Below are 22,014 nucleotides of genomic sequence, written 5' to 3'. Positions count from 1 at the left end.
CGCCGGAAGTGATCTCTCGTGCGTGTACGTCACTCGTGGTTGTGTACAAGAGGTAAAAACGATATAAATACTGTTCGTTTTCTCACACAAGCCGCTCGTTTCGTGTCTTAGGCCATCAATGTGTACTTACGATGGTGAATTGTTTAATTTGGACGACGGGGAATTGTTTTAATTTGGACTCTGTGCTTGCTCTTAGACAGTGACCATAGACCTGCATTATATGACTGACAGACAAGAACGGTTTGACCTAAAAATATCAAAATTGAAACTACTGCGGAAAAAAAGACACCTACATCTTGGATGCCCTTGAGGTAAGCTAAAACATACCAAAATTTAATTTCAAAGTGAACTATCCCTTTAAGTAAGTTCAGTGATGTTTGATTTTTGTAGTAAAAAATATTAATTTAGTTTATTTATATATATCCACTCTGGAGAAAACAGTGATGTCATCGTCCAGCTAGATAGATAGATAGATAGATAGATAGATAGATAGATAGATAGACAACTCTCAAGTCTTTCAGTATCTGAGGTCTAACACAGCTTCACTTGTTCTCTCTCTGTGTTGTTCTTGTGGGGTTTGCAGGTTATTTCAGCATTAATCGGCATGAAACACGCAAAGCATCTCAATGTTCTGCTGCTGTAGGTGTGTGTGTGTGTGTGTGTGTGTGTGTGAGGGCAGGAACGCTGTAATTGAAACGCCAGGCGAGTGAAAGGCAGATAACGGCTCTTCCTGTGGTCAATGTAAGCACCTGGTCAGATCCGGCCGACGAATCAAGCTCATTCTCTCATTCTCTCATTCTCCAGGCGTGTTCTCCTGTGAGCCGCAGCAGAATGAGGTGTAGGGGAAATGAATCACAAAAGCACAGAAATCAATTGACCCCGAGGAGACGCGTGATAAAGCCCTCGGCCGCCGCCTGTCCCCGACAGATAGAGCTGCGTAAATGAGTCCGCTCCGATAAATACATTAAAGCAAGCTGTGAATAAAAGCCAGGGACTTCTCATTTGTAAATAGCAGCTCCACTACACGGAATTAGACTGATAAAGGAGCGCTCCGTATAATTAAGTTTGTGTAAGGCCAGAAAATCCGTGCAAATACCTTCCCGGTGTTTTGAAAAGAAGCTGTCAGCTCAATTAATCTGAACATCGGCCGGAGAATGTAGCGAACGAAATTAAGCCAGCGATAAAAAAAGAGCCCGGGCGTGTATTTTGATAAATAATTCCTGTATCATTTCTTTGGCTCTGTGATCATTTTATTTAATCCACCACCTCCAGTTATGAGCTAAGCTCTACAGAGACGCTGCCGGCCGGAGCAACACATCTGTAATCCGCCACGGATTCATTCATGCATCAAAGGCGAGGAAAACGCGGCGATAAGGTCCGCGCGCTAAAGCTTGCCGATGGTCAAAGAGAGGAAAAGTGCCTGGACTCACCAGTTGTTTACTTGTAAGATGGTGAGGCCCGTGTCCTGAGCCAGCTGCTTCTTCTGTTCTTCTGAAGGGTACGGGTGCTGGAAGAGAACACAAGAGAGACCCGCTCCGGTCAGGATCATGAGGAACATCACAGAGACGACAGTGAGCGCTGCCACTCACCTGCACCGGGAAAACATCACGCAAACCACAACTGCAGTCGACCGCTTTTACACACAAAGAACATCTGTGCTTCATGAGGACATGCTGCATTACTCCCTGAATCACTACACACAGCCATGATGATGCACTTCATTATGCTCTGGGTTTTAGGGGCACGCTTTCGGTACGGTTCGGTATGTGCCGTGTTCATGGAAAAAAGCACTACGGTCAAATAAGAGTAAAGAACAACTACAAGCAACAGCACAAATAAATACAATACAGCAAAGATATTAATAAAAGAAACAGTGCTTTTCAGGTTTATCAGGTCGGGCTAACATTAGTTTTCAGCTACAGAAATTGAATAAAGTAATCAAATTTTAAATAGCATTGCATATTTGACTGTATAAATTAAAGATTAATCCTTATTAAAGTCACAAAAGCTATTCAATCCGGAGCTGTGAGTGATTTCCTTGTGTTTTGTTGTTTAACATTAAAAGCACAGACAGCAGGAGTATTAGAGGCTACTGTCACTTTAAGACACAACGCATGAATACAGCACACTGACCGTCAAGTCACATTTATTTATACAGCGCTTTTTACAGTACAGATTGTTTCAAAGCAGCTTTACAGTGATAACAGGAGAATAATGCAACAAAGTTTGTTTCCAGAAGAAAACAGCGTAAGTTCAGTGAGGTTTGCATTTTTGATACTGTACACATGCGCTGTGTTTCTCGACTGTATAAGTTCACTTAAGGCTGAGTCTGCTAGGATGAGACGGACATGCTGACAATCTCTGTGTGAATTTGACTATTTAAGCGCAAGACTTGAAAGAGAAATCAATAAGACGTGCGCGCGCTTCGGATGAGTATGTAAATATAAAAATTTTTTATATAAATGACAATTTTTTCTTAAATATATACAACATGCATGTGTGTATTTATATATAAAATATAATTATACACAGTACACACACATATATTATGTAAACACAAACTTTTATTTCGGATATTTGGGATTTTGCACAGCACTAATTCAAATATGATTAGGAATGAATGTGTGCATATGTTAAATTAAAAACATTATTTGCAAATAGCTGAAAATGATTACTTCAAATATATATATATATATATATATATATATATATTCACTCAAAAAAGGCCTAAATTTAAGATTTATGTATTTGACTTGCATATAAAATTTCGATCCATGTGGATTATATTTTATAGGCCTACTGTATTTAAATATATATATTAATGTTCTTTGATTATTTAATTCCTTTAAATGAAAAGGAACAGAAATAAAGAAATCCCCCCAAGTGTTGAGGACGAGGACGAGGTCATGGCATGCCGCTATACTTATATATTATTTGCAAGCGTTTAATAGCTCAGCCGAATGAGAGAAACACTGAAGCTGGATTCTTGGCGCTTCTGCTTGTATAAACACACAAACAGTGCAACTGAATCTGTTGGACCGATTAATGGACGAATAGCACAGATCCGTACGGCACCGCGGTGAATCCTCCGGTCGGATTAAACCCTGAACACATCCTCCTCCTTTCCTCGACGGTTAGAGGAATGACTTCAGCTTGAGTTGCTCCTGAACGCAGGCCAAGCGCTAAAGCAAGACGCTCCTGCAAAGGTCTCGAGTAGCCAGGAGTCACACTGCAAACACAATCCCCGCGCGGGATGCAATGATATAATTTGTGTCACTGTTGATCTGCCAAATGTGACATGATAGAAATGGCAGGATTGAATTTGTGCCGTGTGTGTCTGAAGCATGACGAACAATAGTGATCCGCACTGACAGATGTGTTTAAGAGGCAGATTAACAACCAAACACACCACACACTCCGCTTTATTCAGACATCGGCACACGTGCGCCCACACACACACGCACACACACTCACTCTTGTGTGTAGCGAGTCTTTCTCTTCTAGTTGGCCATTCTTACACATGTTCTAGAAGTCACAGGAATAAAGCCATTACACTGCGCTGGATCTTGACCCTGAGCCTCACATTGAGAAACCAACGGCCAGTTTAATTAAAGAGCGCGAGGAGGGAACGTTTCAGGAATGTGTCCAATTAATTACAAAACAATTGTAAGATTGAAAAAATAATGAAGGAAAAAGAGACGCATGAATCAGATTTCTACTTGTGCACACTGGAGCTTTTAATATGCTAAAATCATTAACAAAGAAATATGATAATGGGCACATAGAAATAAATTTTTTGATTGCTAAGTGCTGACATATGCTTGGCAAGACTGAAGCGCACATACATACACGCGTGTGTGTGAGTGTGTGTGTGTGTCTGTGTGAGTGTGTGTGTGAGAGTGTGTGTGTGTGTGTGCGTGTGTGTGAGCGTGAGTGATTCTCTCACAGACAGCAGCAGATTTTGTGACTGGTTCTCTATTTTATTATATAATATATATATATTTTTTAATATATATATTTATTATATTATTATTGCAATCGGCTGATAATCCACATAGATTGAACATACAAATCTAGCTAAAGCCTTTAATCAATGATAAACTATTTGTTTACATTTTTGTTTAATTTTGAAAGTAGGCATTAATGAATCTCATGTGCCGTCATTAAACTGTACTCTCTGTATCAGTGTTTCTTCAGGCATGTGCCGGTCATTAAAGCAAACCCATACAAATACTGCAGCACTCAGTGATTCACACAAACCAGACACACGTTTCACAAACTGAGAAGACATTATATCTGCTCTTCCCTGACAGGATAAAAACAGAAAACGCTTAAAACCCTTCAAAGCCAGCTTAAGATATCCTGACCGCAGACACACAATATACAACAGATCCAGTTTCATCGAGCTCTGTTCCACAAATCACTGTAAATACAGAGCCTGGGCCTGAGAGACGTTACAAACGCCATGGAAATGTGTCCGTGTGATTTCCCATGCGCATATTGGGATTTATAAATCCACACATGATGGCATCCACAATCTCTATTATCATGCACTGGTATTATAACATGGATGGGAATATGCATTGGGGTTATGCACAGAGAAAAGTATTGTACATCAATATTTTTTTTATTTTTTTTACAAGAACCCAAATTCTGCGTTCTTTAAATACTAAAGCTGGGCAATGATTAATCGCATCCAAAATAAAAGTTTGTGTTCACATAATATATGTGTGTGTACTGTGTATAATTATTTGGATATATAAATACACACACATGCATGTATATATTTAAGAAAAATGTGTTATTTATATATACAATATTTATCTTTATATATAAATTATGTATAAATGTATATACAGCATATACATGCAACTATTTCTTAAATATATACATGCATGTGTGTGTGTGTATTTATATATACAAAATAATTATACACAGTACACACACATATATTATGTGAACACAAACTTTTTTTAATGCGATTAATCACGGTTAATCATTGCCCAGCTCTAGTAAACACAGCTTTGAAAGCAGAGTAACGCGCATCCGAGTGACATCGCAGGTCGAGTCTAGCACTGTAAAATAAAGCATCAAATTACAAAACAAGTGAAACCCGAACAGAGCACTACCTTTATATGAATTATTAATTTCGTCCAGCGGTGTGCATGACACGCTAACAGCATGATGAAGAGTAAACTTAGCATGAGAGATCAGAGAAAGATTGAAAGTGTTCCTGTCACTTTAAACTCAATCAATAGAGTGAATTACTAAGAGCCGGAGCAATATCCTGAGAAACGGACTGACCACAGAATGTGAAGAGGTGCAGTCTATAAATTATTAGACAGAAAAATGAGCAGCTTATTTTATTGCAGATGCCAGCGCTAGCCGGCGATCGAATCAACTGTTAATTACGCTGCAGCCTGTTAATGGCACGGGCTTTTTGCTGCTTGCGCCATTCTGAACACACACACACACACACGCGCGGTTCGGGAAGGAGTCCTCTGGGATGTGTCAGTGCATCATACAGTCCGCGGCAAGTGCATGTGGGCCGATTTTATTTCCCAGAGTGCATGTGTGTGCATGTGTGTTTGCACTCTATTGGCTAAATTACAGGGTGTGATGTGCTCTTCACCGCAACTCCATGTAACGTCGAGCCTGAACCCCCAGTGCCCCCAAACACACATCAACCCCCCTTCACACACACACACACACACACACACTCCCCAACGGAGCGGCTGACCGTGAGCTTGATGAATGACTTCATCAGTACGAGGCCAGACTGCAATGAATTAAAGAGTCCTGCAGCCTAATGAAAACCAGCACATCCCCCGACTGAGCTACTGAATCACTGCAGCACAATCCACATACTACACATTCTAGATAGTACGCCAGATAAGAATTAGACAAACAGTCAGCCGAATGATGCAGTGTATTTTTGATTGCATGCTTTTTAGGCTACTTGAACCCACAATCCATTGTGCAATCAATGGGTTCACTTTTGACTTTGAGTTTGCATGCAAAAATCACAGCAGTTTTTAATTGCACAAACCGAAATGTTAAGCTTTAAGGTAATGCATTTAGCTAGATGCTAACATGCTAACACAAACCATATGTGACAAAGGTAATAGTATGATCCCAGCAAGCAATTTTGCATTTAAAAGATGTCTAATAGCAGTCCAAACACAGCCCTGACGTCTAGGCTAAAACAAGGCAACATTTGGGCTGTCCAGAGCTATAAACCAGAGCCCAAGAATAGACTAATCATCTAAAACATGTCAAAGAAAAGAAACCAAACACCTCGTAATCACTGTTGACTTTACTTACATGATGGAATTTCATACATCTCGAAAGTTATTTTGGCAAAAAACAAATTCTAGGTTATTTTGTCTAGAAGTGTGTTTCTCATAGCCGGACTATATCGGGTCTATAGTTAATCGAGACGGTGAATGACGGCTATTGCTCGCAGGAATACTATCATATCACACGCTCAAAACTACGTGCTTTATTTGTCTGTTTTAGAGGTTTGTGGAACGGAAATGAAGGGCACGTTCTCAAAACTCCATTGTCTCTTACCAACAATTTCAATTATTCTCAAACTACTCCATCATCACTGAAGGATTTGAGTTTCCCCGTGACGCACAGCTCAAATTGACTGTGATCGTTTCTGTGTGTTTAATCAAACTGAGCGAAGCAAGATAACACAGACTCCCAATAAAATCAATCAAAGCCCAGAATGACATTTTAATATCAGCTACACAGAAATCTGCAGAAAGATTGGCACATTTTAAATTTAGAGAGGCTGTTAATAATACATTTACATATGTGTGTTTCTGCAAGCATGATATTCCAGCCAAATGAAGGCTGCAGGTTTATTTTGATAAGGCTGATTTGAATATAATATATATATCCCATTTTACAACGCAAATTCATGAATAATTGCATTGTGGTGTGTTTGTTGTAAGTATTTGTCATAAGAAGGAACACTGCATTTACTGTGAGAAAGGCAGATTTGTTTAGAAAGTGAACTTTGATTATAACATGACTCATGGTGTGTGTCAGCGGCGCTGTGATTGATGTCTGCTCAACAGAACAGAAGCTAAAAGAGTGTTTTGTTTAAAAGATGGACAAAAGGAGCTTGCTTCTGTGTATTCTAGTAGTTTGTGTGTGTCTAAGGTTAAATGTGTGTGCTTAGGTAGTGTTTTGTGTGTGTTTGATTTTCTTCAGCACTACGCTGCATCCAGACAACAAGGAGGAAGCCGGCAAGAATGCAACTCGACTCACATGCACACACAAAAGGGAACACGTCCTCAGTTTTATGAAATGCACCATCTCAAATACACCCCCCGATGCTCAAACGATGTGTGCATACCGGCAGTCATTGTGCTCGTCGGCATGCACACGTATGAGCAAACCAGTATTCGTGCAGCTCTGGGATGAGACTCAGTCATGACTGCCATGCTGGGTTTTTTCAGAGGTAAAACAGTTTCAATTTAAATGGCTTCAAAGGGGCACCTGGAGCCCAGCGCGCCATGAAAAGCTATTGAGGAGAGCAGCTCGACTCCCTCTCTTCATATGTCTCTTTCTCACTCATTCTTTCTCTCTCTGTGCCCCCACAACAATTGCTGACAGGGCTGGGCTTGGAGCCGCTGGACTACCGCCAGCCCCCCCGTTTGCTCTACACCAATAATTTATGTTCACTGAAGATGGTGCAAGGTTCTAGAGCGACTCTTGCTATCAATTTGCCTGCCAAGCAAACTGTTGCCCCGCGAAAACATGGATTGGCAAGGCCAGGCGGAGGGGGATGCTGGGAGGGGTGTGAGGAGGAGGTGGGCACCCCCGTGAGGTTGGCCTGGAACGCAGTTGCTGAGGGTAAACAAGCATTAGCGCTAAAAATCAATCACTCCCATTCTCAAGGCCGTCAGAGAGAACCGCACAGGGGAACAAACACACCCACTGCAGCGAGAGATACAGACACAGCCCAGTACACACATACTCACGGAGCAAAACACACAGCGAGTGATACAAACAATTAGAGAAATGTTTTGCTCTTTAACGGCTGTTGAACTGCTCAAGAAACTGACATGTGCTCCCTTGGTTATGATGCTTGAGAAACACACAAACAAATGTGTGTCTTTAGATGTAGTGTAACTGTAGCACAAATGGATATGCGATGAAGTTCACTACTTAGTGTTTGTTGAAATCACTAACACTGACTAGCAGTAGCAGTAATAGTGATGCTTGACTTGGCAAATCTCACGAATAAGGGCAGTGGGGGTTTGCGTAGTCCTTGTGACTTGGACACAAAAAACCCTCTTCTATGTGTGTGTGTCTGGATGTGGCCCACAGCCATAGTGATGAGGCTAGTTAATCATCAGATCAGGTTCATGGCTTCTCTTACAGACGCAGCCAGTCGGCTCTTTCAAGGGGAGGAACCTGATCTCCATGTCCTTGCGTAGGGAAAGGGGAACAGAAGATAGACTGAATCTCCTCTCATCCTCTTAACCCTCTGGCTTTAGGGTGTACATTTGACCAAATTAAATTCTCACCACAACAGCCCTAGAATTTCTCTTTCCACCTGATTAGTCAAACACTTCTGGGGCACGAGTTTAACTTAATTTTTGCAGCAGGTTCTGTCATCAACTAGCTATTTTTGACTGCATGCAGGAGATTGAGGCGTATTCCCTGTGATGTCTTAACAGCGGTTTTCAAACAGATTCATTTCAGGCTGGAAAAAGTGGAAGGGAAAGTGAATGGGAGTTGAAAGCAGTACAGTCTTGTCAGTTGACACTACTGCTGTCATAAAGTCATGTGACCACTCATGCTCAGAGGCAAATTGGCAAATCAAGTAGATAAACATGACCTGAGTTCACACTGTACAATGAAAGCCTGTGAAATGAGGCAAACAACCTGCTGGCCTCAGAACAAATTCACAAAAAAAAAAAGAAGAAAAAAAAAAAAGATATCTGGCCTAATAAGATTGAGGCAACAATGCACTACTCATCCAACATTCTAAGGGAGCACAGAGCAAGAGTTCTCTCTTGTCGCTGCCTTCACCAGTCTGTAATGACTTGATTAGTCTAGATGGCACCCGTGAGCAACGGAGCCGAGACCTTACGGGTCACGTTCATTGGGCCACTGTGCTACAACTTATGGCTTACTGCTGTCTTGCCCCCACCATCCCAAAGGGCAAAACTTACTTACGCTATTCTTTAATATATTTTGCCTGCGTGAGAGAGAGAAAGGGATGTTTATTGCTTGTGGGGTACATGGACTGGGCTGGAGAACAGAAATGTTGGCAAAAAGGCCACTGGGCAACCAAAGAACAACAGGGTCGTTCTGCTTGCGGGCAACAAAGTAGTTCACCAGCCCCTCAATATTCCAGCCAACCCCTTTTATGCAAGCAGGTCTTGGCAGCACACATTATTGTAAGACTCCTTTTGTACTGGCATTTGAGACCGAAGGACAAGGCAATAGAACAGGCTAATCTAAGATATACAAAGCACATTTCATTTAGCTTAGTAAGCATTCTTAATGACAGGAAGGGTTATTTACACACGCTGTCTCTGTGGCTTGGTTTGGGAACAGCAATTAATGGCATGATAGCATCTTTTACTAGTAGTCCCAAACAAACAATCCAGAGTTCTAAACCTATAATGTTATGTTTCATCTGTTACACCATCAAATCCAAGTTGTCAAATCTGCTTTACAGTCAAAACTCACAGTAGAGGAAATCTCGATGTTTAGCCATTAGCTGGGAATGTGGAGCAACCAAGCAGCCGGCAAACAGCTGCAGGGGCAATTTCCTGTAGGTTAATGATGCTAAAAATGTAGAAGTCAAGCATGGCGCCCATTTAGCTGGCTCTCCAAAAGGACTAAACAATGTATCAGCATAAAGAGGCCGCCATGAAGATTTTCAGTAAACTCAGCCTAGCTAAAATGATCAAGTCAACCGAAGCAGGACAGAAAACCCTGACTTAGCCAAAGATCTCTCGCAGTCGTGATCGCAGAAACCTTGGAGACAACTGACGGAGCCAAAGCAACCTCAATTCATACCCGTAAATACTCTCCCTTACACAGGGCGTCAGTACTACAAACTCAGGCAGTGGATTGCTATGAGCCCTGGGGACTCTCCACTTTTGATGCTCAAGACTAAGGGATGTATGAAGAGATTTAATGGCTCTAAAAGCAGTAGAGCTGAGGAACGGAGCAAAGGGCCCCTTTTCAGTGCATTCCAGCCGCCTGTGCTCTCCCCATAGTGCTCCTCTGCACAATCCTGCCCTGAGGTCTGCTGACCTCTGACCTGACTGACCGGCTTGGCTGTAGGCTTCTCGTTTGTTACTGACTTTATCCACTGACAAAGCAAGCAGGAAACTGGCAGCTACCCAACAATCCCATGAGAGGATGACCAACAGCTTGCTCAGCTTACCGTTTATTAGTGGATGGGGTCAACAGGCAGCACAAAATAAGAAATCTAGCTGGCTTTATTCTTTTTATTATTTTTCTAAAGGTTTCCTAACATATGCAACTGCACAGGATAAAAAGAAGTTTGAAACCTAAAAGGTTGGTGAGAATTTCAACCTTGTATCTATCAGAACAGATTAACAACTTGTGCAATAACTGCAGGGTTGTTCAAACCCCAAAAGGAGCGATTCATGACAGGATTGAGTTTCCCTATCACTTGACCCCACACTGGTATGGGTGGACGGTCCTTGTAGTAAATGTACTTTAGGTCACTTTGGATAAGAAAGCGTCCACAAAACTGGCAAATAAAAAAAGTACATATCAGTTCTGTCTCAGTCTTTATTCTTTCTGCACTTTGCATGGTGCATACCGAGGCATCAAAGGGAGCTACAGTAATCCAAACACCATCGTTACTCTGAAAGTTTACGCGCTGCCCTAGAGGGAGAGATAAAAAGGGATTGTCAGGATCCACTTACAGCTTTTTGGGCTGATCCAGGCCACAAGGAAGAACTGTGAGCTCAAACACAGCAGAGTGCTGCTGGTGCACTGGACTCCAGCAGGACGGAAGAGCAAAGGGAGGTCATTAACCTCTGTGACTAAAATGCACTCAGATGGCTCCCTGCTCTGGAGGCTGATGACAAGCGTCTGTGTTCTTTTCAACAACTTGTTGAGTTGTCTCCACCCCCACCACCTGCCCCCACCTCTGAAACCAACACCAGCCATCCCCATCTCAGGAATGTAACCCAAGCCCCGCTCCTCTCCAATCACTTTGCAGAGAAGACAGCTGTTGTTGTGTTCTTTCCATTGTGTGTTTGTGTATTTTCTCAGCCATTAATTCTACTCTTCCCTTTTTTCCCTTCCTCAATCCCTCGCCCCACCGCTGCACAATAATTCATGATCCAGTGCAGAGTTGAGCGCAGTACAGTCAACTTTGACTGACGGGAATCGAACGGCATGCCTCTGTAATGGTAAAAGTGCTTCAGTAATGGCTATGACATTGAGGGTTGGGCTCTGTAGAGGAAGATCTAGTGCAGAAGTCATTACCACATACTAAAACCAAATGAAGCCAAGAGCATTCAAAATAAAGCTCTGCAGGGCAGGAAAAACTGTTTCCCATCAGGTTTTCAATGTGGTTCCTCACCTTTAACTCCAGCGTTTAGACTCTTGGGAAGGTCTGGGCCATAAGGCTGTCTGCTGATTCACGTAATGTCTCAGGAAGTTATTTCCCTGAAAGAGGCCACCCCCACCCTTTCAGCAGGGCCTTGACAGAGGAGAACAGAATGGAGATGCATGGAGACGGTGCTAGTGGAAATGTCCATGCTTTGCAAATAGAAGGCATACGATGGACAGCCGCCTAGAGCCACTTGTTCAGGGACCTATAACATACTATTGAACTGGCTTTGTAGATCGTTCTAATCCTGGGTGTTTCTGATGTTCTTCCACATTTCCATTACTGTCATTGGTTACCAAATCCATTGTAATTGCAGCCTTGTTGTAAGGTTGGGGAATTGCTAACATCTGCAGAGTCTCCTCCATGTGTCACGGGCTCGTCTTTGCTTAAGCACATTTTTCTAGTCGCCACAGCTTGTTTCAAAAGCATACTCCACATTTGTTTACTTAATTCTGCTCAAAATGTGCCTTAGAGATTCCTCACTGTTAGAGTCCAGATAACTTAAAATGACGCGTGAAGTCTTGCCTTCCTTTCCTCCGTAGGCTTCATTACTTTTTAATACGTGTGCAGGAAGAGGGAAAAATGGCGTTTAGATAATCAATGGTACAGAGGCAGTAGCCCATTAATCTCTCCATGGATTCCGTTCTAATATGCACACTTGCTTGGGTAAACATGGGCTCTGCTGTGGTGCACGTGTCTGCCTGGATGGGCCACTTAATGAAACAGCCAGTCTTCGCTTCCTTTTGAGGAGATTTTGCTGAATGAAAAATGAACTGTCTGCTGTTTGCCACGCCAAAGAGCGTCAACGTTTTATTGTATTCAGGTGGGAGTTGTACGTTCCCCCATGCGAACGAGACAAACAATGAAAGCAGCAGGCAGGAAATGGTGTGAGCACTAGAGCAAATCCCTATGGAGATTTTATCAAAGATCCCTAATGCAAACAGCAGCACAACTGACCGGGGGGAGGCACACGAAAGCCGTACAGAAAGAAAGGTGACCTGCAGCACTGAACCAGGACAGAGGAAGAAGATAAACATGGCACAGAGAGAGAAAGAGAGCCTCTTGTGTGGAGGTGTAGATGTAGAGGAGGATGTATACAATGACCGCCGGTTGGGGCGGCTCTGAAACCAGAGCTAACCGCTGGGCTCACGAGCCTTCTTCTTGATGAGCAAAGAGCCACCTGTGGACAGAATTGGCTGCTGTGACTGTCTCCTAAGGTAACTGAGATACACCTGTGGGGACGCGCTCACTCCTGCGCCCGCATCACATGCATGTGACGTCAAATGGGAGGAAAGGAGAGGAGGAGAGAGAAACAGAGCAGAGTAATCTGGAGGAGAGGGTGGGCGGCCTGGCAGCCATAAACATAAGGACAAATAACTGTGAATGTACAACATAAGCCAGGGTAAAGTTTGATATGCTTTACATGTCGGAGGGTAGCTGGTGGGTAAAGAAAGACAAAAAGCCGTGGCTAAGAGGATTGCGAGGCAGGGATAGTGCACGCTGGAGCCTTAAGGTGGCAGAGATTTGTGCCCGTATGGAAATGTATGATTCACCCCCCCCCCACCCCCCCCCAGCAGCGGCTCCGCTGCCGTGAACACGCTATACTTCATTTGCTGGCGATTATGCAGGTTGCTGGCCCTCTAAGCCCCTTTGAACTTGTAATTGCCGCCGGTTTTAAATAATGAACATTAAGGGAGATTCAGAAGAGTGTGTGTAATTACAGGTTTTCCCTCCTTTTATTCTGCTCCCTGGTTGAAGGGGGAGAGGAGGAGGAGAAAGAAGGAGGAGGTTATGCTTGCTGAAATCCGTTGTGTCTTGCCAATTCTCTTTATCTAAATCGCTGTAGATTTGAGCAGGGTTTGTCATGCCCCGGGGACATTACAACTACAGCGATCTGATCAATATTCACATGCATTCACATCTGGAGCCAAAACGCTCCAGTTTGATTAGGATATGTGTCTTTAGTAGATTTTCTTTTATTTATATCTGCCTTTTTTCTTTGGCTTTTTGTGAATATTTTTTATACTGCTCACAGGTTTTAGTCATCATGAAAACCTCCCTTATGAGCCTGAACAGTGAGCATCAGATACTGGCACCACAGTGTGGCGGAACAGTCGACGGAAAGCTTCAGTTTGCCAGCATCTTGGGAGGCTGAACAGAAACCACAGCAAATTGGTGTGTTTTGTTTGTTGCCTTTGATGCACCATTCAAGATATGAAATGATATTGTGCAGTCACAGCGCTCGGTCGTCATTATGAAATAGCATAAAGGAGGTGCAGACAGAGCTCAGAGGGAGGCTTGTGAGGAGAAGTGCTGGAAAAACAAAACAGAATAAAAACAGCAGCAGAGAAAGGGCGGGAAGATCACAGAGCAGAAATAGAGCTCTGGGATTCAGAGGAGCGCCAGTCCCCTGACAAACTAAACAGAGAAGCACAGTCTGGTTTTGATTTTTGCTCCAAACACACACACACACACACACACGGCCATCCTCTCTTAGTTTTCAGCTTCTATGTCTGAGTTGTTTCTTCGACCACACCCCTAGTTCCTCCCTCTTTTTACCCTGAGACACAATGTAAGCAAGTATATGAGTGCACACATTGATTTCACAGTTTATTACTTATAGCTTTACCACAAGGGTTGCTATAAAAGGCATTAGAGTTCTCTATGCCTTCTAATCACATCTATGACCAGTTTCATCTTTTAGGTCAACAGTATAAACAGAATCATGCTGAGCAAGTTAGTGAAACTTCCTCACGTTTTATAGCAGCTACCTGAATAATAACAAATCTGGATCACATTCTTGCAATCTTCTGGGAAGGCACTGGCACCTTCGCTCGTGTGTATGTTTCTGTTTCTGACCTTACTGAATTTAATACTGAAGTCAGTCTATCAAAAAGTCCACTGGGGGGAAAACACAAAACCTCTGAGCCGAAAACCAAAAAGTGCTCGAAACTGCCCTTCCCTGTGCCGTTAGCCTGCCTGGTGTTCTGGGCAGACACGAGTGGGTTGGTCTGTGTGGAGGTCAGTTAGATCTGTCCAGTAAGATCTAGAGTTACTAAACTACAGTTCTTGTTCTCCTTACTGTTTATGTGTATCTTCAGGTCAGAGCAAAAGCATTCCCCTCCACACACACACACATGCATGGAACAGCGTGTTCCAGCCTGTCCAAGCTGTCTTTATTAATACTGACTCAGTCTGGGTATGTTGGAGCATTCCAAGTGTCTGCAAGGTCATCCCTCAACTGACAAAGATTTCAGAGACTCATTCATCTCTAGAAAGCATCAATCCATGATAAAACATGCTATAAGTTCAGTCTTACACAACATACAGCATGATGCTCAAAGACAAGATCAAGAAAGAGGAACACACTAACAATTGCCTTCAGGTTGCAAATGTTAATGCACAGAGACATATCAAAGCATAATGCAGCTGCAATAGTTTAAACAAGGATGCAGTGATCTGAAAACAAAATTTGTATTTAAGAAGTAAAGCTAATATTGATGCTGAACAACTTGATGGCAAATGCTAGTTGACGCAGAAGCTTTTTCTCAGGCACTGTTATCCAAGATCTGTCAAACACTGAAAGCATACACACACACACACACACACACACACACACACACAGCAACTATTTCCAAGTACTTGCGTACAGGAGATGAAGGTTGATGTGGGTCTAACGTAATTCCACAACCTGCGAGAATGAAAGAGTCACTCGACATGGACAACTGGTCAGCTGACTGCAGCAGCGTGCAGTTTGCAGTGACATACTTGATTTTCTAGATTTACAACAGGTCTGAATCAACCGAACAAATGGGCAGACAGCAGATAGAGTGTGTCCCCACTGTAGGGTCACTGTCCAAAACACAGCTTTACCAACACTGTTTCCATTCTCAGCATTGCCACAAGGGGTGCAAAAGCACACATTAGTGTAAGTATGTTTCTGGTCTTCAGGCTTCCTTACACACACACTCACACACTCTCACACACACACAGAGAACTGAACTGTTATATAGGCTGCACTGGTGATGGATGGCAAACACGCCCATGATAGATTAGTGTTGCCCCTTTGCAACCCCCCGGAGCGTCACTAAACAACCTCGCTGGGCCTTAAATGAAACTGCTGCTTTAAGAATGCCCTGCATTACAGCAAACAGTGAGGGAGGAAACCTTTCCTGAGAAAACTCATACAGCAGGGGTGAAGAGAACCTACCGACCACATTTTATGTGTGTGTGTGTGTGAGAGAGAGTGAGAGTGTGAGAGAGAGAGAGAGAGAGAGTGAGAGAGAGAGAGAGAGAGAGAGAGTGAGAGTGTGAGAGAGAGAGAGAGAGAGAGAGAGAGTGAGAGAGAGAGAGAGAGAGAGAGAGAGAGAGAGAGAGAGAGAGAGAGAGAGAGAGAGAGAGAGAGAGAGAGAGCTTGTCTGAATTTATTTTTATTTTTTTTAAGTGTACATTTTGTGTTTATATGTAGATGTCCATTGTTTAAAACAATTGTCAGATGTGCTGCAGTGGAAATGAACAGTGATGTGAATCAGACATGCAGACAGTCAGAACTGATCAGCCCAAACGTTTAATTGAGTCAAGCCTGAGGAACGAGTCTGTTTGCTTTACTGTGGGACAGCCTGACCCCTGGCTAATCCTGTTTATTTGTTTGCACAGTCATTTGATGAGGTTTGTAACTTGTGAATCAAAAGCAAAAGATCAGAAATCATCAGCTGCCTGTTTCTGACTAATTCACTAAGTCAAAATGAACTCAAAATCAACCATCTTTACTAAATGCCCTTACATTTAATGAGTGCATGTTATTCTGAAGAAAACTTTTCATATTTTTTCTGCAACATATACTAACTTTATCCACCATTTAATTGACTTTTTTTAGTTGAAAGCCTGTTATTTAGGGAAAAAATAATGGTAACACTTTACAATAAGGTTCATGAGTTAACATTAGTTAACTACCTTAGTTAACATGAACTAACAATGAACAGCTGTATTTTTATTAACTAACATTAACAAAGATGAATAAATACTGTAACAAATGTATTGCTCATTGTTAGTTCATGTTAGTAAATACATTATCTAATGTTAACTAATGAACCTCATTGTAAAGTGTTACCAAAATAAACTAAGCCAATAACATCACAACTAACTTTTCACGACCCAATCAAATCCAATGGATACAAAAACAATTAAAGTCCTGCCCTACATTATTGTCCAATAAATATTCACTATTTCCCAAATCCTCATGCCATTGGTTGAGCCTCATTTCAGGCCGCCCAGCTCGAACGACCCTATTTATTTTCACTGCTTTTTGTAGGCTTACCGAAGTGAAAGGACAGCACAGGCCTGGAGTGATATCTTTGTATCTGAGTGCTTCCTGTTTTCATTGCAGGCTGACCCTCTTCTTAGCAGGAGACACAGTAAGGGCGCCAACGGACTAATTGAGAGGATTCAAAGTTTGTATCCATTAAACTGTTGGGTGACCCTGCAGCGATGACTACACTTCACCACTGCCCTACTGTGAGCCTAGTGGAACGCTCTTCTCTCTCGTTCATTAAATATGAAGTCTAATAGAGCAATACACCCCAAAGAGGAGTTTATCTTTCCGATAACATAAGCTCTGTGCCGTATGGGAAAGCTTACAGCAGCCATCTGGGATTTCCTACCCGCTAATGGCACTGGAAGAGATCCAGAGAGCTCCAGGAGCAAGAGCGCATCTCTCGGGCTTCACCGGCAGTGCATTCTGACCCAAACTCTCCAGTTCAGTCAGGTGGCGAATGTGCACTACATGCATCTCTTGTGGGTTTATCCTTCGCACCGCTTTGGGATTTGGCTGTTGGCCCCAAATGACCCGCTGGCTCAGAGAGGCTTCACCCATGTAAGGGTGGGCTCAGACGTCAGAGAGGGAAAGCGTTCCTTGGGAGTGGAGGCCATCGATTTTAGCCCACAATTGTAACTGTTAGCTGGAGCCTTGTTTTGTAGGCGCGGGGGATGGAAACGGGGGGAGGGAAGGGGTTACGTCCTTTTGAGCCCCTCAGAATAAGTGACAATGGCTCAATGTTGAGAACATATGTAAAGGGACCCCCACCGCTCATGGAAGAGCAGCTCCGCTTTGGCCCCGCGGTTGAGAAAATACAACCTCGCTGCTTTTCTTTTGCACCCTTGAATGAATGGTTGAATGGAGAGCTGCCGCTACGGGCCATTCAGGGCCAAAGTCCCCATGAATTCACCCGCACACCAATGCATCCTGAACTGGAAAATACATTTGCTTAACAAATTAAAATAAAAGGCCTGATGTGTTAGTGTGTGGCACGGCCGTGCGCTGTAAAGGATTGCGCGGGGGGCAGCGGTTGGTACTTTGGGATAATTCAATTAAGCCTTTTTGGTCAGAAAAAAATAGAAAGGTGCGTTAAAAAAGGATGAATTATTACTCGCACACATAAAAGACTCTGAAATGAGAGAAACATCTAAAAGGATGATGGAAACTTCTGTATTTCCATTAATGAAAACTTCTCCTTAGGTTTTCAGCGCATTTTAAAACAATTCTAAAGGAAACGGGAGTGAACGTCGTGAATGGGGATCTCCTGAGCTGCCAGTAAAGACGCCTAATGATCTTTGAAAACAGTGTGAAATTCCTGCGTGATATGGAGCCGAGTGAAAGAAGCGAGAGGCGTTTGTGGGTAAAAGCGGCGAGGTAGGTGGCTCTCTCTTCACTGCTTTACACACAAGAGGCTCTGAGAGTGCGAAAGGGACGACAAATGAAAAGAGCGCAAGAATAATGGAGAGAAAAGTGAAGTGTCTTTGTCCATCAAATAGTTGTTCTGATGAGTATGAGAGTTATAAGCGCATGGCAGAGTTCAGCGCCTCTGATTATCCCTCTAATGTTTCTAATGGCTTTACAGCCCTTTTAATTAGCCGTCATTATTCTGGCTTGAGTTAGATCACCGGGTCCAAAGCCAGACTCTTACGGCAGTCCCTCACAGACACAGTCCTACAAACGCATGGCCGTTCTCAGTTCACATGCTCATCCCTCAGAAACCCGACCCTTCCCGTCCCGATCGATATATCCTGAGCCGCGGATGATGTCGTGACATCAGAGAGGCCGAGGGAACACGACCCCGCATGCCACCTCTCTAAACCAACACACACAGCGCTCTCTCCTAGTGCCACAACAACTAGACTTACACTGAACCCTAAAAACGTTCTTCGGGAGGAACTGATTAAAACAACAGAGTGGTCAGTCACTACAGTTGTATAAATGAGGAAGCAGTAAATATGCGAATGTGAAACTGCTGATATTCTGAAACTGAACTTAAAGTCCCCCTGTGGTGGAAAACCGTCTTTTAATGTAGTCTATGTGGTGTTTTTAATATGCTTTAAGACAAAGCATGTGTAAATTCATAAGTCGACACCATTGCTGAGTATTTCCTCCTTAAAACTGCAGTGAACCAAAGACAGTCTCAAAAACACGCTTTGAAATCGCTGGTGTTTCTGACGTCACAAACTACCTTGTAACCAATCAGATCAACGTGTGATCGTCAACCAGTGGATCTCTGAGCTGAGTGAGTGAGTGGAGACGGGGCTCATTTGCATATTCATAGAACCGCGCATACTAAATGAGGCAAGGGTGTCGAGTTACATTCAATAAGGCATGAAGACTTTTTTCAAGGAAAAAAAACTTTAAATATGTAATTTTGGTGATCAAAGATGAGTTTTAATGGATATAATTATTGACTACAAACATCAAAATGCCATTACACTCACAAAATGGCTAAATAATTTGTTTAGTTCTGCTTTTCAAATAAAAACTGCTCAGGATCAGGATCAAGCGGTGCATGTCGCCGAGTAACACAACGCAGACAAGCGTTTCAAAAGCGGCCGGATCTAACTGTAGCATGAATGTTGATAGCTGTGCATTGATTCTGATTTGTAAGAGTTTCAATTAAGAGTACTAGTGTGCGATCTCAATGTTTTCCCAATCATAGATACAGAAAGAGCTCATGGAAAGACAGGCACTTACTGTGAGATGCTGGAAGAGCCATGCCCGCATGATGTTGGTGGCGACCTTAGGGAAGATGCCTCGTTTTTTCTGTCGCTTTTTGTCCTTGTCTGGATCGTCATCGTCGCCCGTGCCGGGTGAGGCCACGCTGTTGTCTAAACCATCTCCTGGACGCAAGGGAGAGCATTTTAGAAAAGTGGTACACAATCTTACACACAGTGACATTATACAAACTTACATAAACCCTAAAATACAGAGATGCCCTCACATCAAAGCAAGAAGAACAGCAACATAAAAAAAAATTATGCAAAAGTTACAACGCGATAAACACACATGCACAATATTGCGGCCCCTCCCCTTCCTGCACCTCATTTGCATATCCCGAGCACGACTGACACTCCTTCGCTCATGTCCATGTGTGAGGGCAGGTCGGATCTCTGCATAACCTACTTCCCAGACTTACTTTCTTTCTCCTCTGCCATTAATTGTGCATTAGCAAAAATGATTTACTTTAAAAAGTCAGTTATTTTTTCTTGGCCTTGGGCGAAAATGCCTTGAAAGCCTTCCTTCAGGGCATCTAAATTATGTATCTGAAAAACTCCTGCACTAGGCCGCAATATTATACAAATTTACACTTGCACGTCGCTCTGTTTTTGGGGAGGCATCAATCACACGCACCTATATAAGCAATAATCACGCATTAATATTTCAAATAATCACTTTAAAAAGGAGCAAAGAGAACAGATCCGATGGGTGGCGTAATGAAATGCAAAATACATGAAGAATACAAGGACAGTTGAAAGCCTTTCCCTCTCTGTTTTAATCTATTATTTTTCTCTCAAGTGCCGTTTCTTTGCCCTCGCCGCGTGGATACGTGCTGATGATGCTGAAGTGACCTCACAGGTGTAGCGCTTCGTAACACACACTTCCGTCAAACTGCACGTTCAGAAAAGCAATGGCGTAGCTGTCACTTGACAAACACAGTTTGTTCATCTGCTCCAATGACATCTGGAGGAGGAGTGTAAACCTGTCTTGTTGTGGTGTGTTATGAGTGGACCACAGCGAGCCGTCCAGGCCAAAAGGTGGCCAGATTAATTTTATTGACGTTTCCATTTTCACTGCAACACGATAGCCTAGTGCTCGCGGTGGCCAGAGTGACCCGTGTGTGTTTATAGACCGACGACTCGCTTCATTACCCTACGGCCCCTGAAACCAGACACACACAGACACTCGCTGATAACCAAATCTATATGTACACAAATTAAACGTCTGGAGATCAGTGTGTTTTCAACAGATCTAGATCAGAATAAATCAAACACATCATGCAATTTAATGACAGAGAATGAAATGTACACAAAATTGCTAAAAGGCTCATTTTACACAACATTTACTTTATCCTCTGAGAGAGGATAACGGGGTGTGTTGGGTTCTGTTTTTAGCTGATACCAATAATCTACCCACAAATCAGCCAAAAAACGATAACTCTATCACTAGTGGAAATATGCACACACACATGACAGTGAGTCAAAGAAGTGGAAATAATCAAAAAAATGATTCGACAGGATTAGTGCAGTGAAACAGAGACTGACACAGAGGGAGAGACAGAGAAAAAAGAAAAGAAAAGAAAAGATAAGAAAAGAAAAGAAAAGAAAGGAAAAGAAAAGAAAAAAAAAGAAAAGGAAAGAAAAGAAAAGAAAAAAGAAAAGAAAAGAAGAAAAGAAAGGGTAAACTTGCTCATTACATGTGAAGCTGCTAATCTACATGGCCCCGCCGCTCGCTGGTTAGCGCTGCAGCGCCGCAGGGCGAATCGTCCCAAACGCTAATGGCCTCTGACTGTTCCCTGGCAACTCTGCCATTTGAACCTGTGCGGATGTGAACTCCAGCACAAAACATGAGGACGACACGAGGAGAAGAGGAGAGGGGGAAGGGGAAGTATCCCATCATGCACCTCTGAGACGGGGGCAGATGAGGGGGGGGTGGCTATTAGGAGACGCCCAAAGGCCTCCGGGAGACGAGGTGCTGCAGTCTCGCCCCAGGCACTTTTGGAAAAGCAGTGCCCTTGGAGTAGGAAAAACATGCCCCCTTTCTCTCTCTCTCTCTTTCTCTCTCGCTCCATATCGGCCTCTATCTGGCTCAAACATGTCCACTGTGTGCATGTGCATTTGAGTCTGTAGAGAGAGACAGTGTTTATCCACATTAAACTCGGCCCCCACTGACCCGTATAAAGTAGAGAACTGTAAAAAACAGCTGTAATATTACCCTGTGTTCCTGCCTTCTGATTGGTCAATCCAGTGTTCTAGTGATGTTAAATCATTTCATGAATATATGCGTCTTTTATAATACGGTAACTCTTTGATGAAAGCAACTTGAGGTTGTGTTACATAGTGAA

At 43.0% G+C, this 22,014-nt stretch overlaps 1 protein-coding gene across 3 annotated transcripts in view; it reads right to left on the bottom strand.

The window, feature by feature from the left end:
- Positions 1 to 22,014, bottom strand: part of meis2a (Meis homeobox 2a) — an 80,800-nt gene that overhangs the window by 25,816 nt on the left and 32,970 nt on the right. For all 3 annotated transcript variants that reach the window (XM_084096610.1, XM_084096612.1, XM_084096611.1), the window contains exons 8-9: positions 19,647 to 19,792; positions 1,431 to 1,507 (exon numbers count right to left, since the gene is read on the bottom strand). In XM_084096610.1, the coding sequence (XP_083952736.1) occupies positions 1,431 to 1,507; positions 19,647 to 19,792 (223 nt within the window). The remainder of the gene's footprint in view (positions 1 to 1,430; positions 1,508 to 19,646; positions 19,793 to 22,014) is intronic.

This window comes from Abramis brama, assembly GCF_963993115.1.
Source record: "Abramis brama genome assembly, chromosome: 21".
Lineage (NCBI taxonomy): Eukaryota > Metazoa > Chordata > Actinopteri > Cypriniformes > Leuciscidae > Abramis > Abramis brama.
Note: the sequence above shows the minus strand (reverse complement) of the source record. Positions and strands in the feature narration are given on the sequence as shown.